The sequence below is a fragment of the Anomaloglossus baeobatrachus genome, chromosome 10 (assembly GCF_048569485.1).
Source record: "Anomaloglossus baeobatrachus isolate aAnoBae1 chromosome 10, aAnoBae1.hap1, whole genome shotgun sequence".
Taxonomy (NCBI): domain Eukaryota; kingdom Metazoa; phylum Chordata; class Amphibia; order Anura; family Aromobatidae; genus Anomaloglossus; species Anomaloglossus baeobatrachus.
Window position 1 is genome coordinate 176,319,090 of NC_134362.1, and position 24,186 is coordinate 176,343,275.

The 24,186-nt window shown below is 40.6% G+C and overlaps 1 protein-coding gene across 1 annotated transcript in view; it reads left to right on the top strand.

Moving 5' to 3' along the window:
- Positions 1–23,919, top strand: part of ADAMTS18 (ADAM metallopeptidase with thrombospondin type 1 motif 18) — a 157,924-nt gene extending 134,005 nt beyond the window's left edge. The window contains exons 17-23 of the mRNA XM_075326940.1: positions 1,938–2,076; positions 2,734–2,860; positions 3,716–3,920; positions 7,006–7,197; positions 9,504–9,716; positions 9,834–9,981; positions 23,201–23,919. Of these exons, the coding sequence (XP_075183055.1) occupies positions 1,938–2,076; positions 2,734–2,860; positions 3,716–3,920; positions 7,006–7,197; positions 9,504–9,716; positions 9,834–9,981; positions 23,201–23,334 (1,158 nt within the window). The 3' untranslated portion in view covers positions 23,335–23,919. The remainder of the gene's footprint in view (positions 1–1,937; positions 2,077–2,733; positions 2,861–3,715; positions 3,921–7,005; positions 7,198–9,503; positions 9,717–9,833; positions 9,982–23,200) is intronic.
- Positions 23,920–24,186: the final 267 nt, after the last annotated feature.

Consider the following 24,186-nt stretch of genomic DNA (forward strand, 5'->3'; position numbering starts at 1 on the left):
TCTTTGCACTAGTGGGACTATAGCAAAGTCCAATAGCCACGTTTAGGATGCCACTAGGTACACTGACTGTTTGCTAGTATAATGGCTTAGTTAAAAAGAGTTGGAGTCTGCAATGCAGGCAGACGTGCTCTGCAAATGTCTTTGCACTAGTGGGACTATAGCAAAGTCCAATAGCCACGTTTAGGATGCCACTAGGTACACTGAGTGTTTGCTAGTATAATGGCTTAGTTATAATGAGTTGGAGTGTGCAGAGGACAGGAGGGTACAGTGGCAGGATTGTGGGGCTCTGGGTAGAGGAATGGAAGCCTGCCTTTCTATTCCCTCCTAATAGGGAAATGCAGGGAGGAAATCCCTGACCTTGGCTACACAGACGCTGTCTCTGTTTTCAGGACCTGTCACCTATGGCTCTGACCCTGCCGGTACGAGCCCTTAAAAGGACTGCTAGAAAGTGCTCTCCCTAAGCTGTCTAACGCTGTGTATGCAGCGCATACAGCTGTATCGGCGATAGGACTCAGGAGGACGGAGCTGCGACACTGATGTCTGACACCAAAGACGCAGAAGGCAGATAATGGCGTCCTGGAGGAAAATGTCCGTTTTTATAATGCAGGGACATGTGACATGCAGATCCTATCACACATGCCGTTGCTTCTCTGGCTAAAAGTCCACTTAGCTGTGTGTGTGTCTGGGATTGGCTGACATGCTGGCCCGCCCCACAAGACGCGCGCGCTTAGGGAAGGAAGACAAGAAAAAAAAAAAAAAAAAAAATGGCGATCGCCATTATAGAAACAGCAGTGATCTGAAGGCGCTGTTCACGCACACTATACACTGAAATGTCATAATAGTGTGATTCACAGAGTGACTTACACTATTACAGCAGAAACCAAGCTAGGATTTAGCTGTTTTTTTGCTGCTAGAACCGTTTTGCAAAAAAGCTCGAGTTCTAGTTCGATCTAGAACATGCCCCAAAATCACTCGAGCCTAGAACTGGAGAACCACGAACCACGAACCGCGCTCAACTCTAGTAAGTGGCGGTTCTCAGGGCTCCCGTCCAGCAACAACCATTACTGATGTGCATCCTTGACCGGGTCCTGCGAGTCGATTCACATCAACTCTACTACAAGACCAGTTCATTGATTCTAGGCACTTCTGAATGATAAAAGAGGCAACGTAAACTGTTATGCTTGAGAAAGTTTGTTTGGGCAATACAGTATGGTGTTTTCTCCCCATTACAGCTGTTTTTTTTTGTTTAACTGTTGTACTTTTGATTGTTCTTTTCCTTCCTTCCCATAAAATAAAGAAGCCACGACAAACTTTGACCATGATAGTGGTTGTCATTTTTCATTTCACAATGTCTAGTTTTCGGTTCCTGCCCCAACGCAAAATCGGCAACAGAGTCTTCCACCTTTCAGGCAACAATTACGATACTAGAACGAGTATCAGTCTGCCCACATTTTGTTCATTGTGAGACACAGACACTTCCCCGTTACCAAAAACTCTAGGAAAACATAATTTTTAAAACAAGATTTGGCTCGGGAAGAAGAGTCCATTGAGGTTCTATTTCTGGCATTTTCTTGCCTAAATCGACCTGATTGACAGGTCTCTCCCTGTTTATGTATAGGAGAAACCTGTTAATTAAGCCTCACCAGGTGGGAGAAGTCAGTGGGAGACGCCCAACAGACTTCTCTCCTGGGCTTTTTCTGTTATTTTTTGGGGGACTCAGAGTGTCCCACTGAGCACAATAATGACCTATAATAAGTATCCTAAGGTGGATAATATAAAAAGCTCAAATCGGTTTAAAAAAGTGGAAGACTATAGACCAAAATTTAGTTTTTCAATAACAAGTGCCCATTTGTGCAAAAAGTACCGATATATATTTGTTACTGTAAGGATTATATAGGAGCCCCGTTTTTAAGTTTTCTTTTTTTCATTTGTTCTAGGTTCTTTATCAAGGAAAGAATGGAGGATTTGCCTGGGAATATACATTACCCTTTTCTGCCAATGAAGAAACACCGGGGCAGAAAACAACTTTCTCCTGGATCCCTATGTATACAGAATGCTCTGTGACATGTGGTGGGGGTAAGCCAAAATTTTTACGCAGTGCTTATCATGGAATATTTTGGACGGGGGTGTAGGCTTAGCTATAAGGGGAGCAGAGGTAGCAATTGCTCCAGGACTCAAATACCTTAAGGGGCTAAACAGCACGTTATACCTCTGTCATTTTTGCCCGACGAATAATGGAGATCTCATGAGGCCTCCTGTACCCAGAATGATGTTGTTTTTTTTTTTTTTTAAAGTGGACTAATATTGCATACAAAGGGCTATTTTTCTGGAAGAAAGATTAGGTTAAAAACTGACCACAGTCCACTTTATTATCATATACAAAGCTGACAAATTATATCACAATACAAAAAATAAACCCAAGGCCATCTGCCCATTAACCAAACACCTTGGTGACTCCTAACAGGGGCTTTCGAAAACTTCTGGACACAGACAAAAGTGGGACTCTGTGTGCAAGGACACTATATGGCCCCTTTTCAGTCCAATAACTCATAATAATGTCCAATTACATCTGCTTTGGAGGTAGACATGGCTTTTGGGCCCCTGTTAGGTTGCACAAGTTGTACCAATGATATGTCCACCCCTGTTTTCTGTTCCAAAAAACTCCTAGAAAAACTCTGTGTGCATATAGACTATGAATATTTAGTATATCATTATATTTTCTGTATTTTACAGGTCAAGTGAATGTGAAATTTGTGTGTTTACAAGAACTTCGAACTCAAGTTAATTCCAGCATGTGCGGCTTGTTGAGCAAACCTGTCCTGGAGCCTAAATTGTGCAATAGCCAAGCATGCCCAGCCTAGTAAGTAGCCTTTAATGATGGAAACGTGGAAAACTGAAATCAATCTATCTACCTATCTATCTATTTATCTCTATATCTATCTCTCTATCATGGATCCACTCTGGGATTCATACAGGTGATCTCTAATTGTTGGTCGGTTTCCTTCTGGGTTGGACCACAGCGTTTTTTTGTGTTGGTCCAGCTGCTGAAGGATTTCTTTTCTTTCTTTTTCTCTGACTTCCTGTTTCACTTTTATTCAGATGAATGCACTTTCTCGTTTGGTTTAGTCAATCACATTTTGGGAGGGGCTATTTATACTTACTATCACATGCCTCAGTGCTGGATATATTTCGGATGGGTGATTGTTTGGAGTCCTAGTGCCTCTGTTAAGGTTTTCTTATTGATATATTGCTATTTGCTACAGTTTGTTTGTGTGAAACCCTTCCCAGTTACCTCCTGTTTTGTTTTGCTTAGGCTTGGGAGGGTTTGTATGTGTTCTGTCATTCTTTTTGGTTTTGTGTATTCCATTGTTCCTGTATGACTGTGTTTGCATGTTCCTAGCGCTGTGTCTCACCCTCTAGCTGTGTGCTCTTCATTTATGTTTATTGTTATTTTTGTGTTACGTTTGGTTTATAGCATAGGGTGCAGTTAAGGAGAGACAGGTTCAGCCGTCGACGAATGAAGGCGTCATCGAATGATCTTAGAGTGCCGACCTTCGCTTTTAGGCAGGGACAAGTCAGGGTCAGGTCTAGGGCAAGTACTAGTCTGTTTTGGGACCTGTAGATTTCTGGTTTGTTTATCACCAAGAGAGTGCTAGGGTTCAATCATAACATCTGTCTGTCTATCTATATTTTTATTGTTTGTTTTTTTTTATAGTTGGTCAGCTGGCCAGTGGAGTCCTTGCAGTGCTTCTTGTGCTGGTGGACAACAGACCAGGACCATTCAGTGCCTCCAAAAAAAGGCTACGCAGGGTGAGGAAATGGTTGGACACTCCAACTGCCCAGTGAGTACTCCCATCCAAGTCCAGCAATGTAACACACAGGATTGTCCAGCAGAATGGAGCACTGGACCATGGTCTCAGGTAGGATCAAATATCCACAGTTGGGCTTCTGCTACAGAATCCCATAGTCCCAATCTTATTGCCATTAATTCTTATTCTTTGAATTAGATAAATGTAAGCAAACAATTCCCTACCCAGGGATATGCTAATTCAATATAATCTTTGTTTTTTTTAACCAATAAAGAGAATATAAAGAGCACCCCTCCTCCCATTAACAGATTATATGTGGAATTGGCTCTAAAATCCAATTTGGTCATCTACACCTGAAATATTGCTTTTGGGTCTAGATAGTAAAGAAAATTATAATCTAAAAACCATTTTCCTGTTATTTAGGAAAGTATTTTATCACCAAATTCAATGTGGAAAGAACTTGCCATGGCTAAAAAATCCACGGGAAAAAAAATATTCTAGCCATTTCTCCTTTATTCTCCCTCTTTTCTTTGTTCCTGTTTTGTCTCATTTTGCAATTAAAAACGAAAATATATATAAAATAAATCTTCATGATATATCTCAGGAGCTCAGTCACTTTCCTCATCCTCTTTACTGTTTGTGTGTGACTGTAAGACAGCTGGCTGAAGCAGGAGCCTCCCCCCTTTGCACTGTGTATAGTAGAATAATATATGTCTAAGCTCCACCCATGAGGATGTGTCGTCAATCAGCCACCAACTGAATATGGTAACTGATCAGCAGGAGATTAAAGGTTATTGGATATACCGTAACCACCTCTGGGATCCGCATCTATTTTGAGAACAGGACCATTACACACTACAGATTTTGGAGAGGTAGCCATGTAAGAGCAGTTCTCTCCACCGATTTGTACAGTGTATATATTACTTGTGTACTAATGAATCAAAGATCCACGTTTACGCTGCCAGCTCTTTATTCTGGACATGCAATAGGGTCCTGTCCTTTGGATGTTGATCTCATTGGTGGGATTTATGCCATATCATGTTTTTAAAGAGGATCTATCACGAAGTCAAATGTTGGAAGTTTTGGCTCTTATTTTATTCCCGCTGCTCCCCTGAGTGTCCCATTTTTATTTTTTTTAAATCCGCCATATGGTTTCAGAGATATGAGCCTTTATATTCAGAGCTGTTTTATAGTCTTTATGTAAATTAATATAAAGACACGCCCCTGAGGGTCCTTTGAGACACACCCCCTTAGTAAAGACCATACCAATTAGCACTTCATACAAAAACTCATTTCTAGAACCTAATGATGGATTTTTAAAAAATAAAAAATAGTATAATCAGGAGATCAGTGAGAATAAAATAAGGGTTAAAAATGGCAACTTTAAACCTGTAACTTCTCCTCTTTAAGATGAGGCAACCATTTTCCTCAGCAAATGTCTGGCTGTTTAAATTCAATAGTCAATAACCATCACTTATTCATTAAATGTATGCTCTCTAGTGATCTACTTACTGGGATCTACACCGATTGTGACAACAGGGTTCCGAAAGACTTCCACATTAATAGAACAGTAGTGAGCATGTGTGACCACCTCTCCTTTCAATGACTATTGGAGTGGTGGACGCACATGCTCACTACTGCTCTATTTAGACCTGTTCTCTAGATCAGTGAGGACAAACCCCTAATCATCATACATTTATCTTGTGGATGGTTGTTCAATATTGTTTGATGGAGAAAGATTAGGCAGAAAATGTTGTAGGCCAACATGTGGACGAATATTCAATATTGTTTGATAGATAAAGATTAGGCAGAAAATGTTGTAGGCCAACATGTGGACAGTTGTTTAATATTGTTTGATGGGGAAAGATTAAGCAGAAAATGCTGTAGGCCAACATTTGGACCATTGTTCAATATTGTTTGATGGAGAAAGACTGGGCACAAAATGTTGTAGGCCAACATGTGGACAATTGTTTAATATTGTTTGGTGGAGAAAGATTAGGCATAAAATGTAGACCAACATGTGGACCATTGTTCAATATTGTTTTATGGAGAAAAACTGGGCACAAAATGTAGGCCAAAATGTGGACCATTGTTCAATATTGTTTGATGGAGAAAGATTAGGCAGAAAATGCTGTAGGCCAACATGCAGACCATTGTTCAATATTTTTTTGATGGAGAAAGATTAGGCAGAACATGCTGTAGGCCATCATGCGGACCATTGTTTAATATTGTTTGACGGAGAAAGATTAGGCAGAAAATACTGTAGGCTAACATGCAGATCATTGTTCAATATTGGTTGATGGAGAAAGATTGAGCAGAAAATGTTGTAGGCCAACATGTGGACCATTGTTCAATGTTGTTTGGTGGAGAAAGATTGGGTAGAAAATGTTGTAGGTCAGCATGAGGATCATTGTTCAATATTGTTTAATGGATAAAGATTGGGTAGAAAATGTTGTAGGCCAACATGTGGACCATTGTTCAATATTGTTTGATGGAGAAAGATTGGGCAGAAAATATTGTAGGCCAACATGCGGACCATTGTTCAATATTGTTTGATGGATAAAGATTAGGCAGAAAATGCTGTAGGCCATCATGCGGACCATTATTTAATATTGTTTGACGGAGAAAGATTAGACAGAAAATGCTGTAGGCCAACATGCGGACCACTGTTCAATATTGTTTGATGGAGAAAGATTGAGCAGAAAATGTTGTAGGTCAACCAACAGTGAGTGCCTTTGTATTTCCTTCCTTTTCTAAGTTTAGTGTTCCTTTAATGGGTGCCATATACTTGATTAATAACACAGAGGATACATCCTGGCCCAATAAAAGCACTAATCAAAAAACGTTCTTAGATAGTAAATTTAGCTGAATTAGTATTGTTCTCTGTGGTCACACAAACGTTTGTCTCCAAGGCCTTGTAATAAGCCAGGTCTTATAGCTGTCACTCGTTAAGTTGAGGAGCATCAGCCAAGCTGTCTGCTCTGATGACTGACACCCTCGATGTTTAGATATATTTGCGTTGTTATTAGGCTTAGAAAAATTTGGACTTGGCTTCACAGTGACCCTGAAGACCTAAGGTGTTCACCTCTGGTATATATCCGTGTAAATAAGCCCTGCTAAGATCATGTTCATGTAATCTTTCTCCATAAGCTATGCATCTTAATGTCTGACAGCTTGCATTCTTCATCTATTCCAGTGCTCCCGATCTTGTGGAAAGGGAATTAAGAAACGAGAAGTTTATTGCAAAAGTGTCAACTCGGAGAAATATAAAATACTTCCAGAAAACCTATGCTCAGCCAGCTCAAAGCCAGAGTCCACCGAGAATTGTATATTAGCACGCTGCCAGAAGAATGACAAATTGCAGTGGGTGATATCTGCATGGACCGAGGTAACCTGCATGAAATCTATTAAATACATTAGAAAATCTTGTTTTGCTTTTATTGTCGCCATTTCGACCATGGATGCATGTAAATTACGAGGACCATTAAAAGTAGCAGAAAGGCAAAATATTTAAGCTAGCTCCTTTTATCTAAAGTAAAATAAAGAAACATTGAAAAACTAAAAAAAATCCAGTTTGGTCTTAGCCTTAAAGTGGACCAGTCCCGACGTTAAAAGTAGCCAGAGTTCTATCTTATTTTATTCTCGTTGCTCCCCTGAGTGTGCAGGTTTTTGCTTTTTGGAAATCCGACCTACGGTTCCAGAGATACGTACCGTATTTTTCGTTTTATAAGACGCACTGGATTATAAGACGCACCCCAAATTTAGAGAAAAAAAAGGTTATAAAAAAAGGGATCCATCTTACAATCCAATGGTCTCTTACCAGGGGGTGACAGCAGTGGTGGAGCGGGGTCACAGGAGGCAGAAGCGGTGCTGAAGGTGGTGTGGGTGGCGGTTGTCCCAGATGCTGTGAGGTAGGCAACTTCCAGAAGCTCCAGGCAGTGCAGGCTTTAAAGAAATGGCACCCGGATATGGCAAGTACGCAGATTGAGCTATCGACTCAATGACAAGCCAAGATCTCATCAGCACGCGATTTTCCTTAAGTTCGCTGCTGAGAGATCAATGGGCCGGAGGTGGTGCGTGTGCAGATGAGATCTTAAGCCGAGAGCTCCATCTGTGCATGTGCTGCCTTCGGGTGCAATTATTTGAACCCCATTTTCAGGATGTTCTTGCCTTACTGGCCGCCAGCCGCACCGCCCCCAGCATAGCGGCTCCAACACAGCCTGCTGCACCGGTCCCAGCACAGCCCACCCCATTGGCTCCAGAACAGCCCGCCGCACTGGCCCTAGCACAGCCTGCCGCAGCTGCTCCAGCACAGCCTGCCGCACCGGCCCCAGCACAGCCTGCTGCATCAGCCTAAACAAAGCCCGCCGCACCGACCCCAGTACAGCCCGCCGCAGCGGCCTCAGCACAGCACGCCGCAGCGGCCCCAGCACAACCCACCATGCAGGCCCCAGCATAGCCCACCGCACATGTCCCAGCACAGCCCGCCGCACCAGCCCCAGCACAGCAAATCCCAGGGGGGATTTATTTATGTCTATACAATGGTATGGTTCAACTATTTATGAAATTGATTGTTTGGTGTTTAACGGCCATTTTACACTTGCCAATCACATAGTTGGCTAATAAGTTTGTTTATACTGCCTGATATTTTTTTTAGCTTTTGTCAGCACATCTTCAAGGGATGATCTACTGACAATATGTAAATTGTACAGTTTTGGGACATGTGTGCAGCTGTAAAACAACTGGCTGCAGCAGGCACTTCCCCCCTATGCCCACGGTGCAGAAGGCCAAAATATATTTGGGAGCCACATATTGACTAAGAGGGCATGGCTTCAGTTAGTTACCTAACATTTGGTCACTCATGGACTAGCAGATGTGTGGTGGACAGCGTAACACCCGGGTTTCAATGAAGATGGAAAAGAAGTAGAAGACCCTGAACGATAGGGGGTGGGGGATTGGAAATCTTCTGACACTAACCTGTGTCTGGCCCCTGAGCTGCCCTAACGTCCCTATATGAGTCCTTCTCCTTATCACCATCACGTGCCTAGTCCCTAACTGTCCCTCCACTCACTCTTTATAGTGCCAAGGCCGGTAAGTAACGCTACATGTCACCACTACTGTAAAAATACACAGGGGAAGGAGGACAGACAGGGAGACATAGACAAAAGGATATCCAACAAAGCTTCACTGCGGCAGCCAAACACTTAGGCTGCAGATGACAAGGCTCCAATAGCAGAACTCCAGCAGCTACTAGAAACTTCCTCCCTCCAAGGTGGTCAGAAGAGAATGAATCTATTACCGGCATCAGGTGAAGGATAAAGTGACTATTTAAAGGGAAGCAGAGTGGTCATAAACCGGCTGCATCTGAGAAGACATAACCAGGAGCTACCAACAAGGAAAGGGTCATTATCCATTGCTGAACCAATAGAAAGCAAATACATTTAAAATCCAGGTGGTTAAGTCCTTTAAGGGAAAAACCTAATTAAAAAAAGACACAAAATTGTATTCATGTTGTAAGGTTACATATGATAGGAGTCTGTTGGACAACTAAAATATTTGCCGACAATTTTTTACATTTTTGGGTATTGAATTATTGCCCCATAAGCTTTTTGCAAAAGGAGATCCTATACTGATTTAGGAGACAGGTAATTAATATTTTGTGTTAATGATATTTTTCCATTCCTATATGCACAGTGTTCAGCCACATGTGGTCCCGGTGTAAAGAAACGTGAACTGAAATGTGGAGAGCAAGACAGCCATGGCAAACTCGTCACCGTTCCTCAGAGGAGATGTCGTAGTGTCAGAAAAGTCACCGTACCCCTGGAGCAGCCGTGCAATAACAAACCCTGCCCCGTACACTCGCCCTACAATACAGTTTATGTATGGAATACTTATCCATGGCAGCCGGTAAATCTTTTATTCCTACGGTTCAAAATTTGTGGGGCCAAAATGGTATATAAAATAAGTAAAACATATATATATATAAAAATGAATGTAACCAGAACATATGTCCATTCTCATCAGTGTACGGTTACGTGTGGTGGAGGAGTGCAAATACGACTTGTCCAGTGCCTTCATCAAGGTAGACCCGCAGTAGGATGTTTGCCTCATCAGAAGCCACCAACTTCCCAAGCTTGCAACATGAACTTCTGCCCGACTTCAGGAACCCAAGGTATTAAATGTACAAATCTGTCGAATTTCATGCTTTTCTGTTATAGTTGATCCAAAGTGGAAGCTATCCTATTCTTTATACAGCCAGATTAGATCTCATACTTTGCAGTGACGAGGAACAATCACCCCGAAATACCGTGTCTGCAAATTAAGGTTCTGATATGGAGAGTCACTATGACTTCTAGGATTGCTACCTCCAATAGGTAGCACCAGAGTTCGTCTCCTTCCTCCCTGAAGAGACAATTTTAATATTTCCCAGAGGAGCATTGCAGCTGAAATGTCTCCTCACTGGCATGCTGGAATGGTGTGTAAGTCTCCGTAAGGAAAATAGCTTTCCCCTTTTGACTACTTCTTAGCCTCTCATACAGCCAGATCAGATCTAATACTTTGCACTGACGAGGGACAACTATCCCGAAACACCAATTTGACAAGACTCGATGGAGGGTCACTTTGACTTCTAGGATTGCTACCTCCAATAGGTGGCACCAGAGTTCATCTTCTTCCTCCCTGAAGAGACAATTTGAAGGTGATAGAAAAAAAAACAATCTACTGAATGGTGGAACTTCCAAAAGTCAGACATGACCTATCCTATGTGTATATGATTGATGGATTTATGGGACAACTTTTATAAAGTCTTTTCTGACTGTAGTTGCTCACTTTAGCTTTTTACTCCATCCGGCCCAGACTACCATGAAGACTTCTCCTATTTACTGAATTTCTTGCATAAATATTTTGCCTATTTTTTGTTCCGTTTCCATCCGAGAACATAAATTCCCACTCTTTTGTAATGCTTATGCACGCAAACATGTTACATATTATAGCAAGTAGAGATGAGTGAATAAATGAATAGGAGCCTGTTCCAAAGGGAAGGTCAGTATTCGTGCCAGATAGACAGGAGCCTTGCGAACTTCCTTATACCAGTCAACATCCCTGACTCCTTTGGCCAGAGTTCCCCAAGTCTAGTCCTCAAAGCCCACCAACAGTGTATGATTTCAGGATTTCCTTAGGACATCCCTGGCTCCGCTAGCCCAGAGTTCCCCAACTCTAGTCCTCAAAGCCCAGCAATAGTGCATGTTTTCAGGATTTCCTTAGGACATCCCTGGCTCCTTTAGCCCAGAGTCACCAGCTCCAGTCCTCAAGGCCCACCAGCAGTGCATGTTCTCAGGATTTCATTAGTATTGCACAAGTGTTGGAATACTAAGTAAATCCTAAAAACATGAGCTGTTGGTGGGCCTTGAGGACTGGAGTTGGGGAACATTGCTCTAGCTGATCTGGTGTGACGTCATGTGTGCTTCACGCCACAGCAATGATATAGAGCAAGGGTGTCGAATGAATAGAGATATCAGTAGGTAGGAGGTGGCTTGCAGGGCTTCTGCCAAGTGGCTGTGAAATAATGACATGGCCAGTAGACCAGGGTCTTGTAAATCAATTCGCTCATCTCTAATATTAACCCATTGAAATGCAACAGTAGTGACTGAAAGTTGAGTCCGTGCCTACTTAGAACAATTCTTGCAAGGTTTCCTTATAAAAAATGGAACTCCACATTACAGAATGCCCTCTTGCAATACACAGTGTCCACTGGAGAACATTTATGTACATGGTCACCTTAGTGTGCACCATATATGACTCCTGCAGGACAGCCACCTACAGACACTGGCATTACTGAAAGGGCTTTTCCACCAGAATGATTTCGATGACCTGTCCTAAGGATAGGTCATCAATAACAGATTACTTGCTGCAAAACTATTACCAGATCCATCAGCGTCTGAATGTACAATGAAGGGCGTGTACTGCTCCATAAATCTGGCCACTTCCAGAGTTGGTAATAGCTGACCGGTGAGATTGTTGGGTGTCAGGTCTCGCCAATCCGAGAGTGATGACCTTTCCCAAAGATGGGTCATTAGGTGCTTGAGGATTGTAAGGAAGTGGTTAAACCGCAATGTCGTAAACAAGTAGTCCATACAAAATAAATCCTGGATAGTGATTTACTTGCCAACGCGTTTCGGAGTAGAAAACCTCCTTCAGGGCAATCACGATTAATTATATTTACTTGTGATTGTCCTGAAGGAGGAGTTTTTTGGTCCAAAACGCGTCGGAAAAAAATCACTATCCAGAACTTATCTTTCGAGGTCTCCTTGTCTAAGGCAGCATAGTTTAACCCCTTCCTTTCAGTCCTCTAGCATCTATTCACTGTGGGGCTGCTGCAGCAGCATCATTAGCACGTTTCCTATTTTGGTCAAACTCCAGACCCTATTTCGCGCTATTTGTCTCTCCTGCCACTTTTCTAAGGTGGGCCATTGATATCATTAAGTGGAAAATCCCTTTAATTGCTTGCATTTTGGGCATAAATTGGCTCATTTTGTACATTATAAAATATATTTGAATTTTTAAGGGAGCTTCGGAAAACTCCCATCCCCAGGCCCAGTTTTTATATAAAAAATAACTGTGCATTACTCCCCCCTTCCTGAGTCAAAGTGCTGAGTCTCAACCACTGCTCTCGGTGTCTGTTGCGTTGACGACTTGTAAACAGCGCTGCAGCCAATCAGTGAGTGGAGCGGCTCGTGCAGTCAGCACTGGTGGAACCGCTCAGCGCAGCTTTTGAACATAACTCTGTACAGATGTCACGCTAGGTACAGGGGAGGTACCAAGTGCATGGCAAAAGGGAAGGGAAAACCTGTGTCTAGGGAAAGGGAAGATGATGACCCCTGACCAAACCTACTGCTGGTCCCTGGGGTCCCTCACCACTCTAGATAAGTGCTGTACCTATGCGCCGAGCCGGATACCTGACCATAGGTTTCCCTAGTGATGGTCCCTAGATGGGGAATGGATGGGTTGAGCTCTTCATCAACCCCACTAAACACTGACAGACACAAGGGGGACACACAGGGGAAAGCATGAACTACTTACCCACAGATGACTCAGGTAGAAGTTCAGCAGAGTTTTCAACAAGGACACCACAGAGGAGAACAAACCACCTGCTTGCAACCAAGGCTTGAAGAAACGGAAAGATATCACCAGCACAAGTCCAAGGAAGGAAAGGGTATTTAAGTACCAAGGGAATACCGATGATCAGTAGCTGGATGGAAGGAGAGCTGGGTCCAAAAGGGGAAGGGATGAATCCAGCAGGAAAGCTACCTATACCAATGAATACTGACAGCAGGAACAATGGAAAGTCAGGGAGCATTCTGCACAGCCAAACACTGTGACCTTCTATGTCCAGACACCACAAGACTGTCTGTCACCCGTAACAACAAATACTGGATGCAAGGGCAGAAACTCAGTGCTTAACCCGATGAGGGTGAGTCAAACAGGCTTTAACCCCCCACCCCCACAAAAACTGCAGCCGATGAACAGCGTAAAGGCCAAGTTGATGTACTTTATTGTACTGTTACAGCCACTGTAGCTGAAATATGGAAATAATGCTGATATTATATAATATAATGAGGCCTTTGATTTTTATTTTTATTTTTTTATATAGGTTTTCAATCTTATCATGGAGTAATTAAGCTCAAATTAGTATAAATAATTTTGAGATCTGCCCGACAAGTGAACCATGCCTTAGATAATTACTACTACTTGGCCAAAGTCCTGATAAATATGAATGACATATTTTCTAAGTAGCAGGAGACACAAAAGCTGGGGGGCTGCTAAATACATTACTACTAATGAATTGGTAATTATATAGACAGAGGCTCACACTGAACTGTCAAACTGCGGACAGCGCCGATCAATCAAGTTACTGCGTCTTTAAAATCACTTTTATTTGTTTTTAAATCAAATTTAAAACCTGTATAATTTGTGTTTTAAGCATTTAATATGCTGCTGATTCTGGGCCTGATAGACTAGAAAGCAGTGTTAATCATTGATTGACAACCTTCTCTATATAAGTGCATAAAAATGTTAATCAGTGGTTAAACATTGCGCTTAATTCCCTTCATTTTAAAGAAGACCTGTTACTAGATCAAAAGTGGACAACTTTGCCTCTTATTGTATTCCTGCTGCTCTGCTGAGTAATTCGCTTCTTTCTTTTTTAAATTCCCCAATACGGTTCCAGAGGTATAGACCTTTTTATTTAGAGCTAACTTTTATGGTCTTCCTAGGGGGCGTGGTTCACATGATCCTCAGGGGTGTGTCTTTAGGCTGCTCTGCATAATTTCCCTGTGAGACACGCCCCTTTGACCACAAGAATTAGCATCTTTGGTGGGAAAAAATAAAAAATCCAAAATCTCTGAAGTCATATGGTGGTTTTTAAAAAAGAAAAAAGCAAAATACTCAGAAGCTCAGGAATAAAATAAAAGCAAAAGTTTGCCCTTTTGATCTGGTCACAGGTCCTCTGTAAAGAGGATCTCAGCTCTCCTGATTTGTCTGTTTTTTTACTTACCTGTGTTCCCCACAAGTAACAATTCTGTAGCCTATATTCTTAAGGGGGCTTTACACGCTGCGACATCGCTAGCGATGTCGCTAATATTCACACCCGCCCCCGTCGTTTGTGCGTTACGGGCAAATTGCTGCCCGTGGCGGCCAAAATTGCTAGTACCCATCACAAATACTTACCTTCCTAGCGACGTCGCTGTGGCCGCCAAACAGCCTCTTTTCAAAGGGGCGGTTCGTGCGGCATCAAAGCGATGTCACACGGCAGGCGTCCAATAGAAGCAGAGGGGCGGAGAGCAGCCGCATGAAAGTCACGCTTACCTCGTTGCCGGAGGATGCAGGAACGCTGTTGTTCATCGTTCCTGGGGTGTCACACATAGCGTGTGCTGCCTCAGGAACGACAAACAACCTGCGTCCAAAATGAGCAACGATATTTGGGAAATGGACGACGTGTCAACAATCAACGATTTGGTGAGTATTTTGCATCGTTAGCGGTCGCTCGTATGTGTCACACACAACGACGTCGCTAACGAGGCCGGATGTGTGTCACGAATTCCGTGACTCCAATGACATCTTGTTAGCGATGTCGTTGCGTGTAAAGCGGCCTTTAGGCTCCAGGCTTAGATTCTTTCTTTGCATGTTTCTGTTCCTCTATTATAGGGGTTGTCCAATACTTTTATATTGAGGGCCTATTCTTAGGATAGTCATCAATGTTGGTTTGGCTGGGGTCTGATGCCTGGCACCCCCACGATCAATTATGTTCTGAGTCGGCAGCTGCAGCAGACATCCGGAAATGTTCAGTTCCAGAGCCACCCTGTCCTCCGATAGCGGCTGTGGCTGGGTACTCCACATCCACCTCCTATTGATTAGAATGGGAGGTGGATGTACAGTACCTGGTTGCGGCCACTATCTGTAGGCGGATCACTGTAGAGATAAAAAATATAGCGCATATGAGAAGCACTCGTGGAGTGATTTCTGTATATTTATATTATAGAATTTCTCACCTGGTTAGGTTGTGCGCCCTCGCACAACCCCGATGTTAGATGTATAATTCCTCTGGGGGATGAGGGACTGTCTCAGCTGGCGTTATCCGTTGTTTTGCTGGGTAGATCCAGGTTTGTTGCCGCTGCTGGCTTCAGATTGACCGACTTTTTGAATCCTGGAGCTCTGTGCGCACCTGTGTCCTCCCGCTGTTAGTTCAAATGATCTGATGGATTCTATTACTCACAGCAGCTCTACCCGGATTCCCTTATGGGAGTAGGCATATAGAAAAAAGATTCCGGTCCTTGTGAGCGCTAGTAATAGATCTTTGGTCTTTGATCTTTTAAGAAATTTGGCTTTATTATTAATAACATAAAGCTCTTGTATTAACACAACGCGTTTCAGCAAGATACACTTGCCATCCTCAGGTGTAACAAGAGCACTTCACACACATTAAATTCATAGATAAAATAAAACAACCCCACAAGTGAGACTCATGGGTGTGTCATACAATCAGGTTATTTAACCCTTTAAATGCTAAGGCTATGTCCGCACGTTGCTTTTTACCTGCTTTTTTGCTGCTTTTTCAACTGCAGCGTTTAATGGCAAAATGGTTGTGTTCTGCTTTTCAAGCAAAGTCTATGGGAATTTGGGTTTCTTGTCCGCACTATGCAGTTCAAACTGCAGCCTTTTTGTTGCAGAACTTTGGTCAAAAACTCAGCTTTGCAGTGCAAAACCCAAATGGCAAAAACAATTGTTTTTGCCATTTGGGTTTTGCACTGCAAAGCTGAGTTTTTGACCAAAGTTCTGCAACAAAAAGGCTGCAGTTTGAACTGCATAGTGCGGACAAGAAACCCAAATTCCCATAGACTTTGCTTGAAAAGCAGAACACAACCATTTTGCCATTAAACGCTGCAGTTGAAAAAGCAGCAAAAAAGCAGGTAAAAAGCAGGTAAAAAGCAACGTGCGGACATAGCCTAAAACTTTTATAATGGATTAAATGTCGGATAAAAACTTATAAAAAACATATAAAAAAACACATGGGACATTATCATCTAAAAATCGATATCTATACAACCATTTCATAAATAAATAAATAAATAAATAAATAGTTGGGATTAAATTCATTAAAATAGAATTTACCATTTATAATTTTCTATGAGGACTACTTTTAGTGAAAAAATGTATTATCAGGATTTTTTGCCCCCATTTGGCTTAATGGATGTCACAGTGATACTAAAATCTTTTAGTTAGGAAACCTTTTTAGTATTATTTCTTTAGTAAAAAATTTTTTCCTATTTTTTTTTTTCTTTTCTCTTCTTTTTCTCTTTTTTCTCCTTTTTCTTCTCCTTTTCTGAACCCAATTTATCCGATGCACATAAATCAATAATAAAATGCACATATATAGGGGCACTTAACACTTCAGCATATATATGCATACATGCATAAATATACATATACGCTCACATACGTACAATCAAATATGGCTCTATCAGGTAAACCTTGTCATATTAATGTTTGGCGACATTATCTAGCATTACATTATGTCCTTCTGGGGCTAGTGTACCCAATTTGAAGATCCAATAGCTTTCTTTTTTGATGAGTTTATTTAATGATTGTGGATCTTTACTATCTATAGTGTCTATAATGGTAAGTGTCATTTTTGGGTCCCTATTGTGCACATGATTGTAATGTCTTGATACACTATGTAGTGGATAGCCACTTTTTATGTTGTGTCGGTGTTTATTCAATCGTGCATGCATTTCTTGTATCGTTCTACCTACATATTGGACACCACAAGGGCATTCCAGTAGATAGACTACATATGTGGAATGACAATCAAATGTATGTTTTATTATATAGGTTTCTCTTGTGGTCTTGGAAGTAAAGGTTTTTGCTCCTTTAGTTATCACCTGACAGCATAGACATTTTGGTGTTTGACATGGGTAACATCCCCATTGATTTGGGTTGTTAACCTTGACTATTGATGGTTTTAAACAGGTGTTAGTGGGTGCGACCATATTACCTAGACTCCTATTTTTCTTATAAATAAAGATGGGTCTGTGAAGTATGTGGTCTGATAGTATAGGATCACCTTTTAATATAAACCAATATTTATTGAGTAGTTTTTCAATATGGGTTCTAGGTTGACAGTAAGTAGTGACAAGACTCCATTTGGATAATTTGATTTTTCCTTCATTGTTTAGAATATTCGCTTGTTTTGGTTGTATACATGTTTCCTGGGTGAGGGGATTTGTTTTATTGTAGGCATCTTGTAACAGTTTTTTGGGGTATCCCTTCTCCAGGAATCTGTGTTTAAGAATTTTGGATTCTTTCGCATAGTCCGTATCCACTGTACAGTTTTTTCTTATCCTTCTGTACTGTCCATATGGAATGTTCCGGATCCATCTTGGTAGATGTCCACTGTTATATTTTAAATAACTATTTACATCCACGGGTTTGAAATGTGTGGATGTTGTAATCCTCCCGGTTTCATTCAAATTAATTTGCAGGTCTAAATATTGAATGGTTTTATTTGAATGAGTGGCCGTAAAGGATATACCCCATTCATTCTTATTGAGATCCTCTATGAAATGGAAACAACAAATGAAGAGATAAAAGAAATAAAAGAAATAAAAGAAAAAGATAGAATTGAAGAAAAAATAGGGATTTTTAATATTTCTAACTACATACTAACAGATGACGAAAAATCACTCCTGGGACATGGATTATCCTTTAGCCCCACCTCAGGACTGGATACATTTTCATTATATCTCGATCCAAATGAATTTTTAAAAAAAATCCCTATACAAAGACATTTTTTGATAGAAGAGAAAGGAAAAGCAGGAAAATATCCTCCAAAAAATCAGGATATTAATGAAATGTCACAAATGAATGTTAAACACGTTGACCCAAGGAATACAAGGAGTAAATTTTACCCAATACAACATAAAGGGTCCCACGTTGAGACATTTCAACAATTAATATTAAAGGACATCAGATCCCTTACTAACCCAAAAATGAAAAATAATCTTACAAAAGGAGAGCAAAGGGCAATTACCACACTGCGAGAGAATAAAAATATTATTATCAAAAGAGCAGACAAAGGGGGAGGGATAGTAATAATGAATAGGGCATGGTATATTAATGAAGGCAACAAGATCTTAAATGACAATGATTACTATGAACCCCTGGAAAAGGATCCCTCAACCCAAATTTTACATGATTATAACACGATCATAAGGGAAGCCTCTCAGATGGGAATATTTAATAAAAAAGAGAAAAAATTCCTTGATATTACAAACTATTCAGTGCCATATTTTTACTACCTACCAAAAATACATAAAGACCCGAAAAATCCACCTGGACGCCCAATAATTTCAGGGGTCAACTCTATAACCAGCAATCTTTCCCATTTTGTGGACCTATTCTTACAAGGGTATGTAGTAAACCAAGAATCCTATTTGAAAGACTCAACACAATTGATAAGGGAATTATTAATCCTATCCCCATTGGATAATAGCTTACTCCTCACATTGGATGTCTGTTCATTATACAATAATATAACACATACTAGGGGCCTATTAGCCGTAGAAGAAATACTAGCAAAGGATTCAGAAATTTCAGCTCCACAAAGGAATTTTTTATTAACGGCAATAAAATTCATATTAGAGAACAATGTGTTCACATTTGAGGGCTCATACTTCAAACAAACCAGGGGATGTGCGATGGGGACGCGATTCGCACCAAGTTACGCTAATATCTTTATGGGTGCGTTCGAGTCCGTCTCCATCGCACAATCCAAATATAAGGAACACATAGTTCTCTACCGTCGGTTCATTGATGACCTCTTCCTGATATGGAGAGGCCCCTTGGGGATAGCACAAGAATTCATAGAGGATCTCAATAAGAATGAATGGGGTATATCCTTTACGGCCACTCATTCAAATAAAACCATTCAATATTTAGACCTGCAAATTAATTTGAATGAAACCGGGAGGATTACAACATCCACACATTTCAAACCCGTGGATGTAAATAGTTATTTAAAATATAACAGTGGACATCTACCAAGATGGATCCGGAACATTCCATATGGACAGTACAGAAGGATAAGAAAAAACTGTACAGTGGATACGGACTATGCGAAAGAATCCAAAATTCTTAAACACAGATTCCTGGAGAAGGGATACCCCAAAAAACTGTTACAAGATGCCTACAATAAAACAAATCCCCTCACCCAGGAAACATGTATACAACCAAAACAAGCGAATATTCTAAACAATGAAAAGAAAATCAAATTATCCAAATGGAGTCTTGTCACTACTAACTGTTAACCTAGAACCCATATTGAAAAACTACTCAATAAATATTGGTTTATATTAAAAGGTGATCCTATACTATCAGACCACATACTTCACAGACCCATCATTATTTATAAGAAAAATAGGAGTCTAGGTAATATGGTCGCACCCAGTAACACCTGTTTAAAACCATCAATAGTCAAGGTTAACAACCCAAATCAATGGGGATGTTACCCATGTCAAACACCAAAATGTCTATGCTGTCAGGTGATAACTAAAGGAGCAAAAACCTTTACTTCCAAGACCACAAGAGAAACCTATATAATAAAACATACATTTGATTGTCATTCCACATATGTAGTCTATCTACTGGAATGCCCTTGTGGTGTCCAATATGTAGGTAGAACGATACAAGAAATGCATGCACGATTGAATAAACACCGACACAACATAAAAAGTGGCTATCCACTACATAGTGTATCAAGACATTACAATCATGTGCACAATAGGGACCCAAAAATGACACTTACCATTATAGACACTATAGATAGTAAAGATCCACAATCATTAAATAAACTCATCAAAAAAGAAAGCTATTGGATCTTCAAATTGGGTACACTAGCCCCAGAAGGACATAATGTAATGCTAGATAATGTCGCCAAACATTAATATGACAAGGTTTACCTGATAGAGCCATATTTGATTGTACGTATGTGAGCGTATATGTATATTTATGCATGTATGCATATATATGCTGAAGTGTTAAGTGCCCCTATATACAGTTAGGTCCAGAAATATTTGGACAGTGACACAATTTTGGCGAGTTGGGCTCTGCATGCCACCACATTGGATTTGAAATGAAATCTCTACAACAGAATTCAAGTGCAGATTGTAACGTTTAATTTGAAGGTTTGAACAAAAATATCTGATAGAAATTGTAGGAATTGTACACATTTCTTTACAAACACTCCACATTTTAGGAGGTCAAAAGTAATTGGACAAATAAACCAAACCCAAACAAAATATTTTTATTTTCAATATTTTGTTGCGAATCCTTTGGAGGCAATCAATGCCTTAAGTCTGGAACCCATGGACATCACCAAACGCTGGGTTTCCTCCTTCTTAATGCTTTGCCAGGCCTTTACAGCCGCAGCCTTCAGGTCTTGCTTGTTTGTGGGTCTTTCCGTCTTAAGTCTGGATTTGAGCAAGTGAAATGCATGCTCAATTGGGTTAAGATCTGGTGATTGACTTGGCCATTGCAGAAGGTTACACTTTTTTGCACTCATGAACTCCTGGGTAGCTTTGGCTGTATGCTTGGGGTCATTGTCCATCTGTACTATGAAGCGCCGTCCGATCAACTTTGCGGCATTTGGCTGAATCTGGGCTGAAAGTATATCCCGGTACACTTCAGAATTCATCCGGCTACTCTTGTCTGCTGTTATGTCATCAATAAACACAAGTGACCCAGTGCCATTGAAAGCCATGCATGCCCATGCCATCATGTTGCCTCCACCATGTTTTACAGAGGATGTGGTGTGCCTTGGATCATGTGCCGTTCCCTTTCTTCTCCAAACTTTTTTCTTCCCATCATTCTGGTACAGGTTGATCTTTGTCTCATCTGTCCATAGAATACTTTTCCAGAACTGAGCTGGCTTCATGAGGTGTTTTTCAGCAAATTTAACTCTGGCCTGTCTATTTTTGGAATTGATGAATGGTTTGCATCTAGATGTGAACCCTTTGTATTTACTTTCATGGAGTCTTCTCTTTACTGTTGACTTAGAGACAGATACACCTACTTCACTGAGAGTGTTCTGGACTTCAGTTGATGTTGTGAACGGGTTCTTCTTCACCAAAGAAAGTATGCGGCGATCATCCACCACTGTGGTCATCCGTGGACGCCCAGGCCTTTTTGAGTTCCCAAGCTCACCAGTCAATTCCTTTTTTCTCAGAATGTACCTGACTGTTGATTTTGCTACTCCAAGCATGTCTGCTATCTCTCTGATGGATTTTTTCTTTTTTTTCAGCCTCAGGATGTTCTGCTCCACCTCAATTGAGAGTTCCTTAGACCGCATGTTGTCTGGTCACAGCAACAGCTTCCAAATGCAAAACCACACACCTGTAATCAACCCCAGACCTTTTAACTACTTCATTGATTACAGGTTAACGAGGGAGACGCCTTCAGAGTTAATTGCAGCCCTTAGAGTCCCTTGTCCAATTACTTTTGGTCCCTTGAAAAAGAGGAGGCTATGCATTACAGAGCTATGATTCCTAAACCCTTTCTCCGATTTGGATGTGAAAACTCTCATATTGCAGCTGAGAGTGTGCACTTTCAGCCCATATTATATATATAATTGTATTTCTGAACATGTTTTTGTAAACAGCTAAAATAACAAAACTTGTGTCACTGTCCAAATATTTCTGGACCTAACTGTATGTGCATTTTATTATTGATTTATGTGCATCGGATAAATTGGGTTCAGAAAAGGAGAAGGAAAAGGAGAAAAAAGAGAAAAAGAAGAGAAAAGAAAAAAAAAAAATAGGAAATTTTTTTTTACTAAAGAAATAATACTAAAAAGGTTTCCTAACTATAAGATTTTAGTATCACTGTGACATCCATTAAGCCAAATGGAGGCAAAAAATCCTGATAATACATTTTTTCACTAAAAGTAGTCCTCATAGAAAATTATAAATGTTAAATTCTATTTTAATGAATTTAATCCCAACTATTTATTTATTTATCTATGAAATGGTTGTATAGATATCGATTTTTAGATGATAATGTCCCATGTGTTTTTTTATATGTTTTTTATAAGTTTTTATCCGACTTTTAATCCATTATAAAAGTTTTAGCATTTAAAGGGTTAAATAACCTGATTGTATGACACACCCATGAGTCTCACTTGTGGGGTTGTTTTATTTTATCTATGAATTTAATGTGTGTGAAGTGCTCTTGTTACACCTGAGGATGGCAAGTGTATCTTGCTGAAACGCGTTGTGTTAATACAAGAGCTTTATGTTATTAATAATAAAGCCACATTTCTTAAAAGATCAAAGACCAAAGATCTATTACTAGCGCTCACAAGGACCGGAATCTTTTTTCTATACTATCAGTAGGCGGGGCAGCTTCGGAACTGAGCATTTTAGGCCGCCTGATGAAGAGCGGGGGTGCGGGGTGTCGGACCCCGGACGATTAGACATTGATAACCTATCCTAAGGATATTAATATTAAAGTAGGGGATGTAAGGATAGCACCAAGAAAAATTGAGGAAAATTAAAAAATACCAAGAAAACTAGAGGAAAATTAAAAAAATATCATGAAAAAATTGAGGAAAATTTAAAAATTTAGAAAAATTGAGGAAAATGAAAAAATAGTGGACAACCCCTTTCATATTCCTGGAACTGTATAAATCAATAAACATTTAGTTGTTACTATTCCCGTCGAGTTCCTACACAATCTGTTACTCAATGATAGCCATGTCAGACTATGTTGTGTCATACCTGGATTAGTTTGAAACTCTTTTTAATATTAACTGCATCATTATGTGTAATTTTCTTGTTTTACAGAAGATCCATCATGTGTGGACTACTTCAGCTGGTGCTCTCTCGTCCCTCAACATGGAGTCTGCAACCATAAGTTCTACGGGAAGCAATGTTGTAAGTCATGTACAAGAAAGAAACACTACAGTGACACTGGATGACCTCCTGGTATTGGCCATTACTTGTCTTCTGAAGCAGACATTCATGGAATCAAAAGTTAATCATCTCTGGAATATTGTTTAATCTTACGGCTGGAAAGTCACTGATAAATTCCAGACAATCAGATATATCTCTGATTAAAAGTTCCTAGGGGCACTCAAGCTGCACACTCAACGCTGAACTTAGGAAATTCGATTCCAAGGAACCAGCGCTGTGCTCACCTCAAGAGAACCAAGATGGACGTGTTTCTGTTCAAGATGCCATAGCTTACATCTTGCTGTCTATGACATCTGCTAAAGGAGGAAGTCCATGCTTCCGGTGAAAAGATTGTTCTCTTCACGAGCCATACTCAACTTCAGTAAATGGTCCACAAACTGGACAAAGATCCAACCATACAAGAAGTCGTGTGGTGGTTAGACATATACTATTGAGAAATGGAGATCTCTGTTAATGGGCCTTACATTTCAGATATTTCTGAGATTTCATCTAATCTATTGGAGATTTCAGAATAGATCTCATCCTTCAGTTTGAATCTGGACTGAAGATGGTCCTATTTTGGTGTTTCAGTGTAGGTGCTATTACCTTTTTGGTAGCCTTTTTTCTTGGACCTTCAGAGCCCACTGGCCACTGGAGAACAAGAAACCTCACTCCGATAACCAATTGTGGATACAAGATGCTCTGATGGTAATTTCAGCATCACAGATGGTGCTCCTCACCTTGTTGCTGGAGAAGTTCGGTGCTTATCTTGAGAACTTATGTTTTGAACTTATGTTCCATTGTATGTGACTATACCAAGGAACACTTCAGCTTTCTGGGCAAGCCCTCAACCCACTATTTTTTCTAGGACTGAGCCT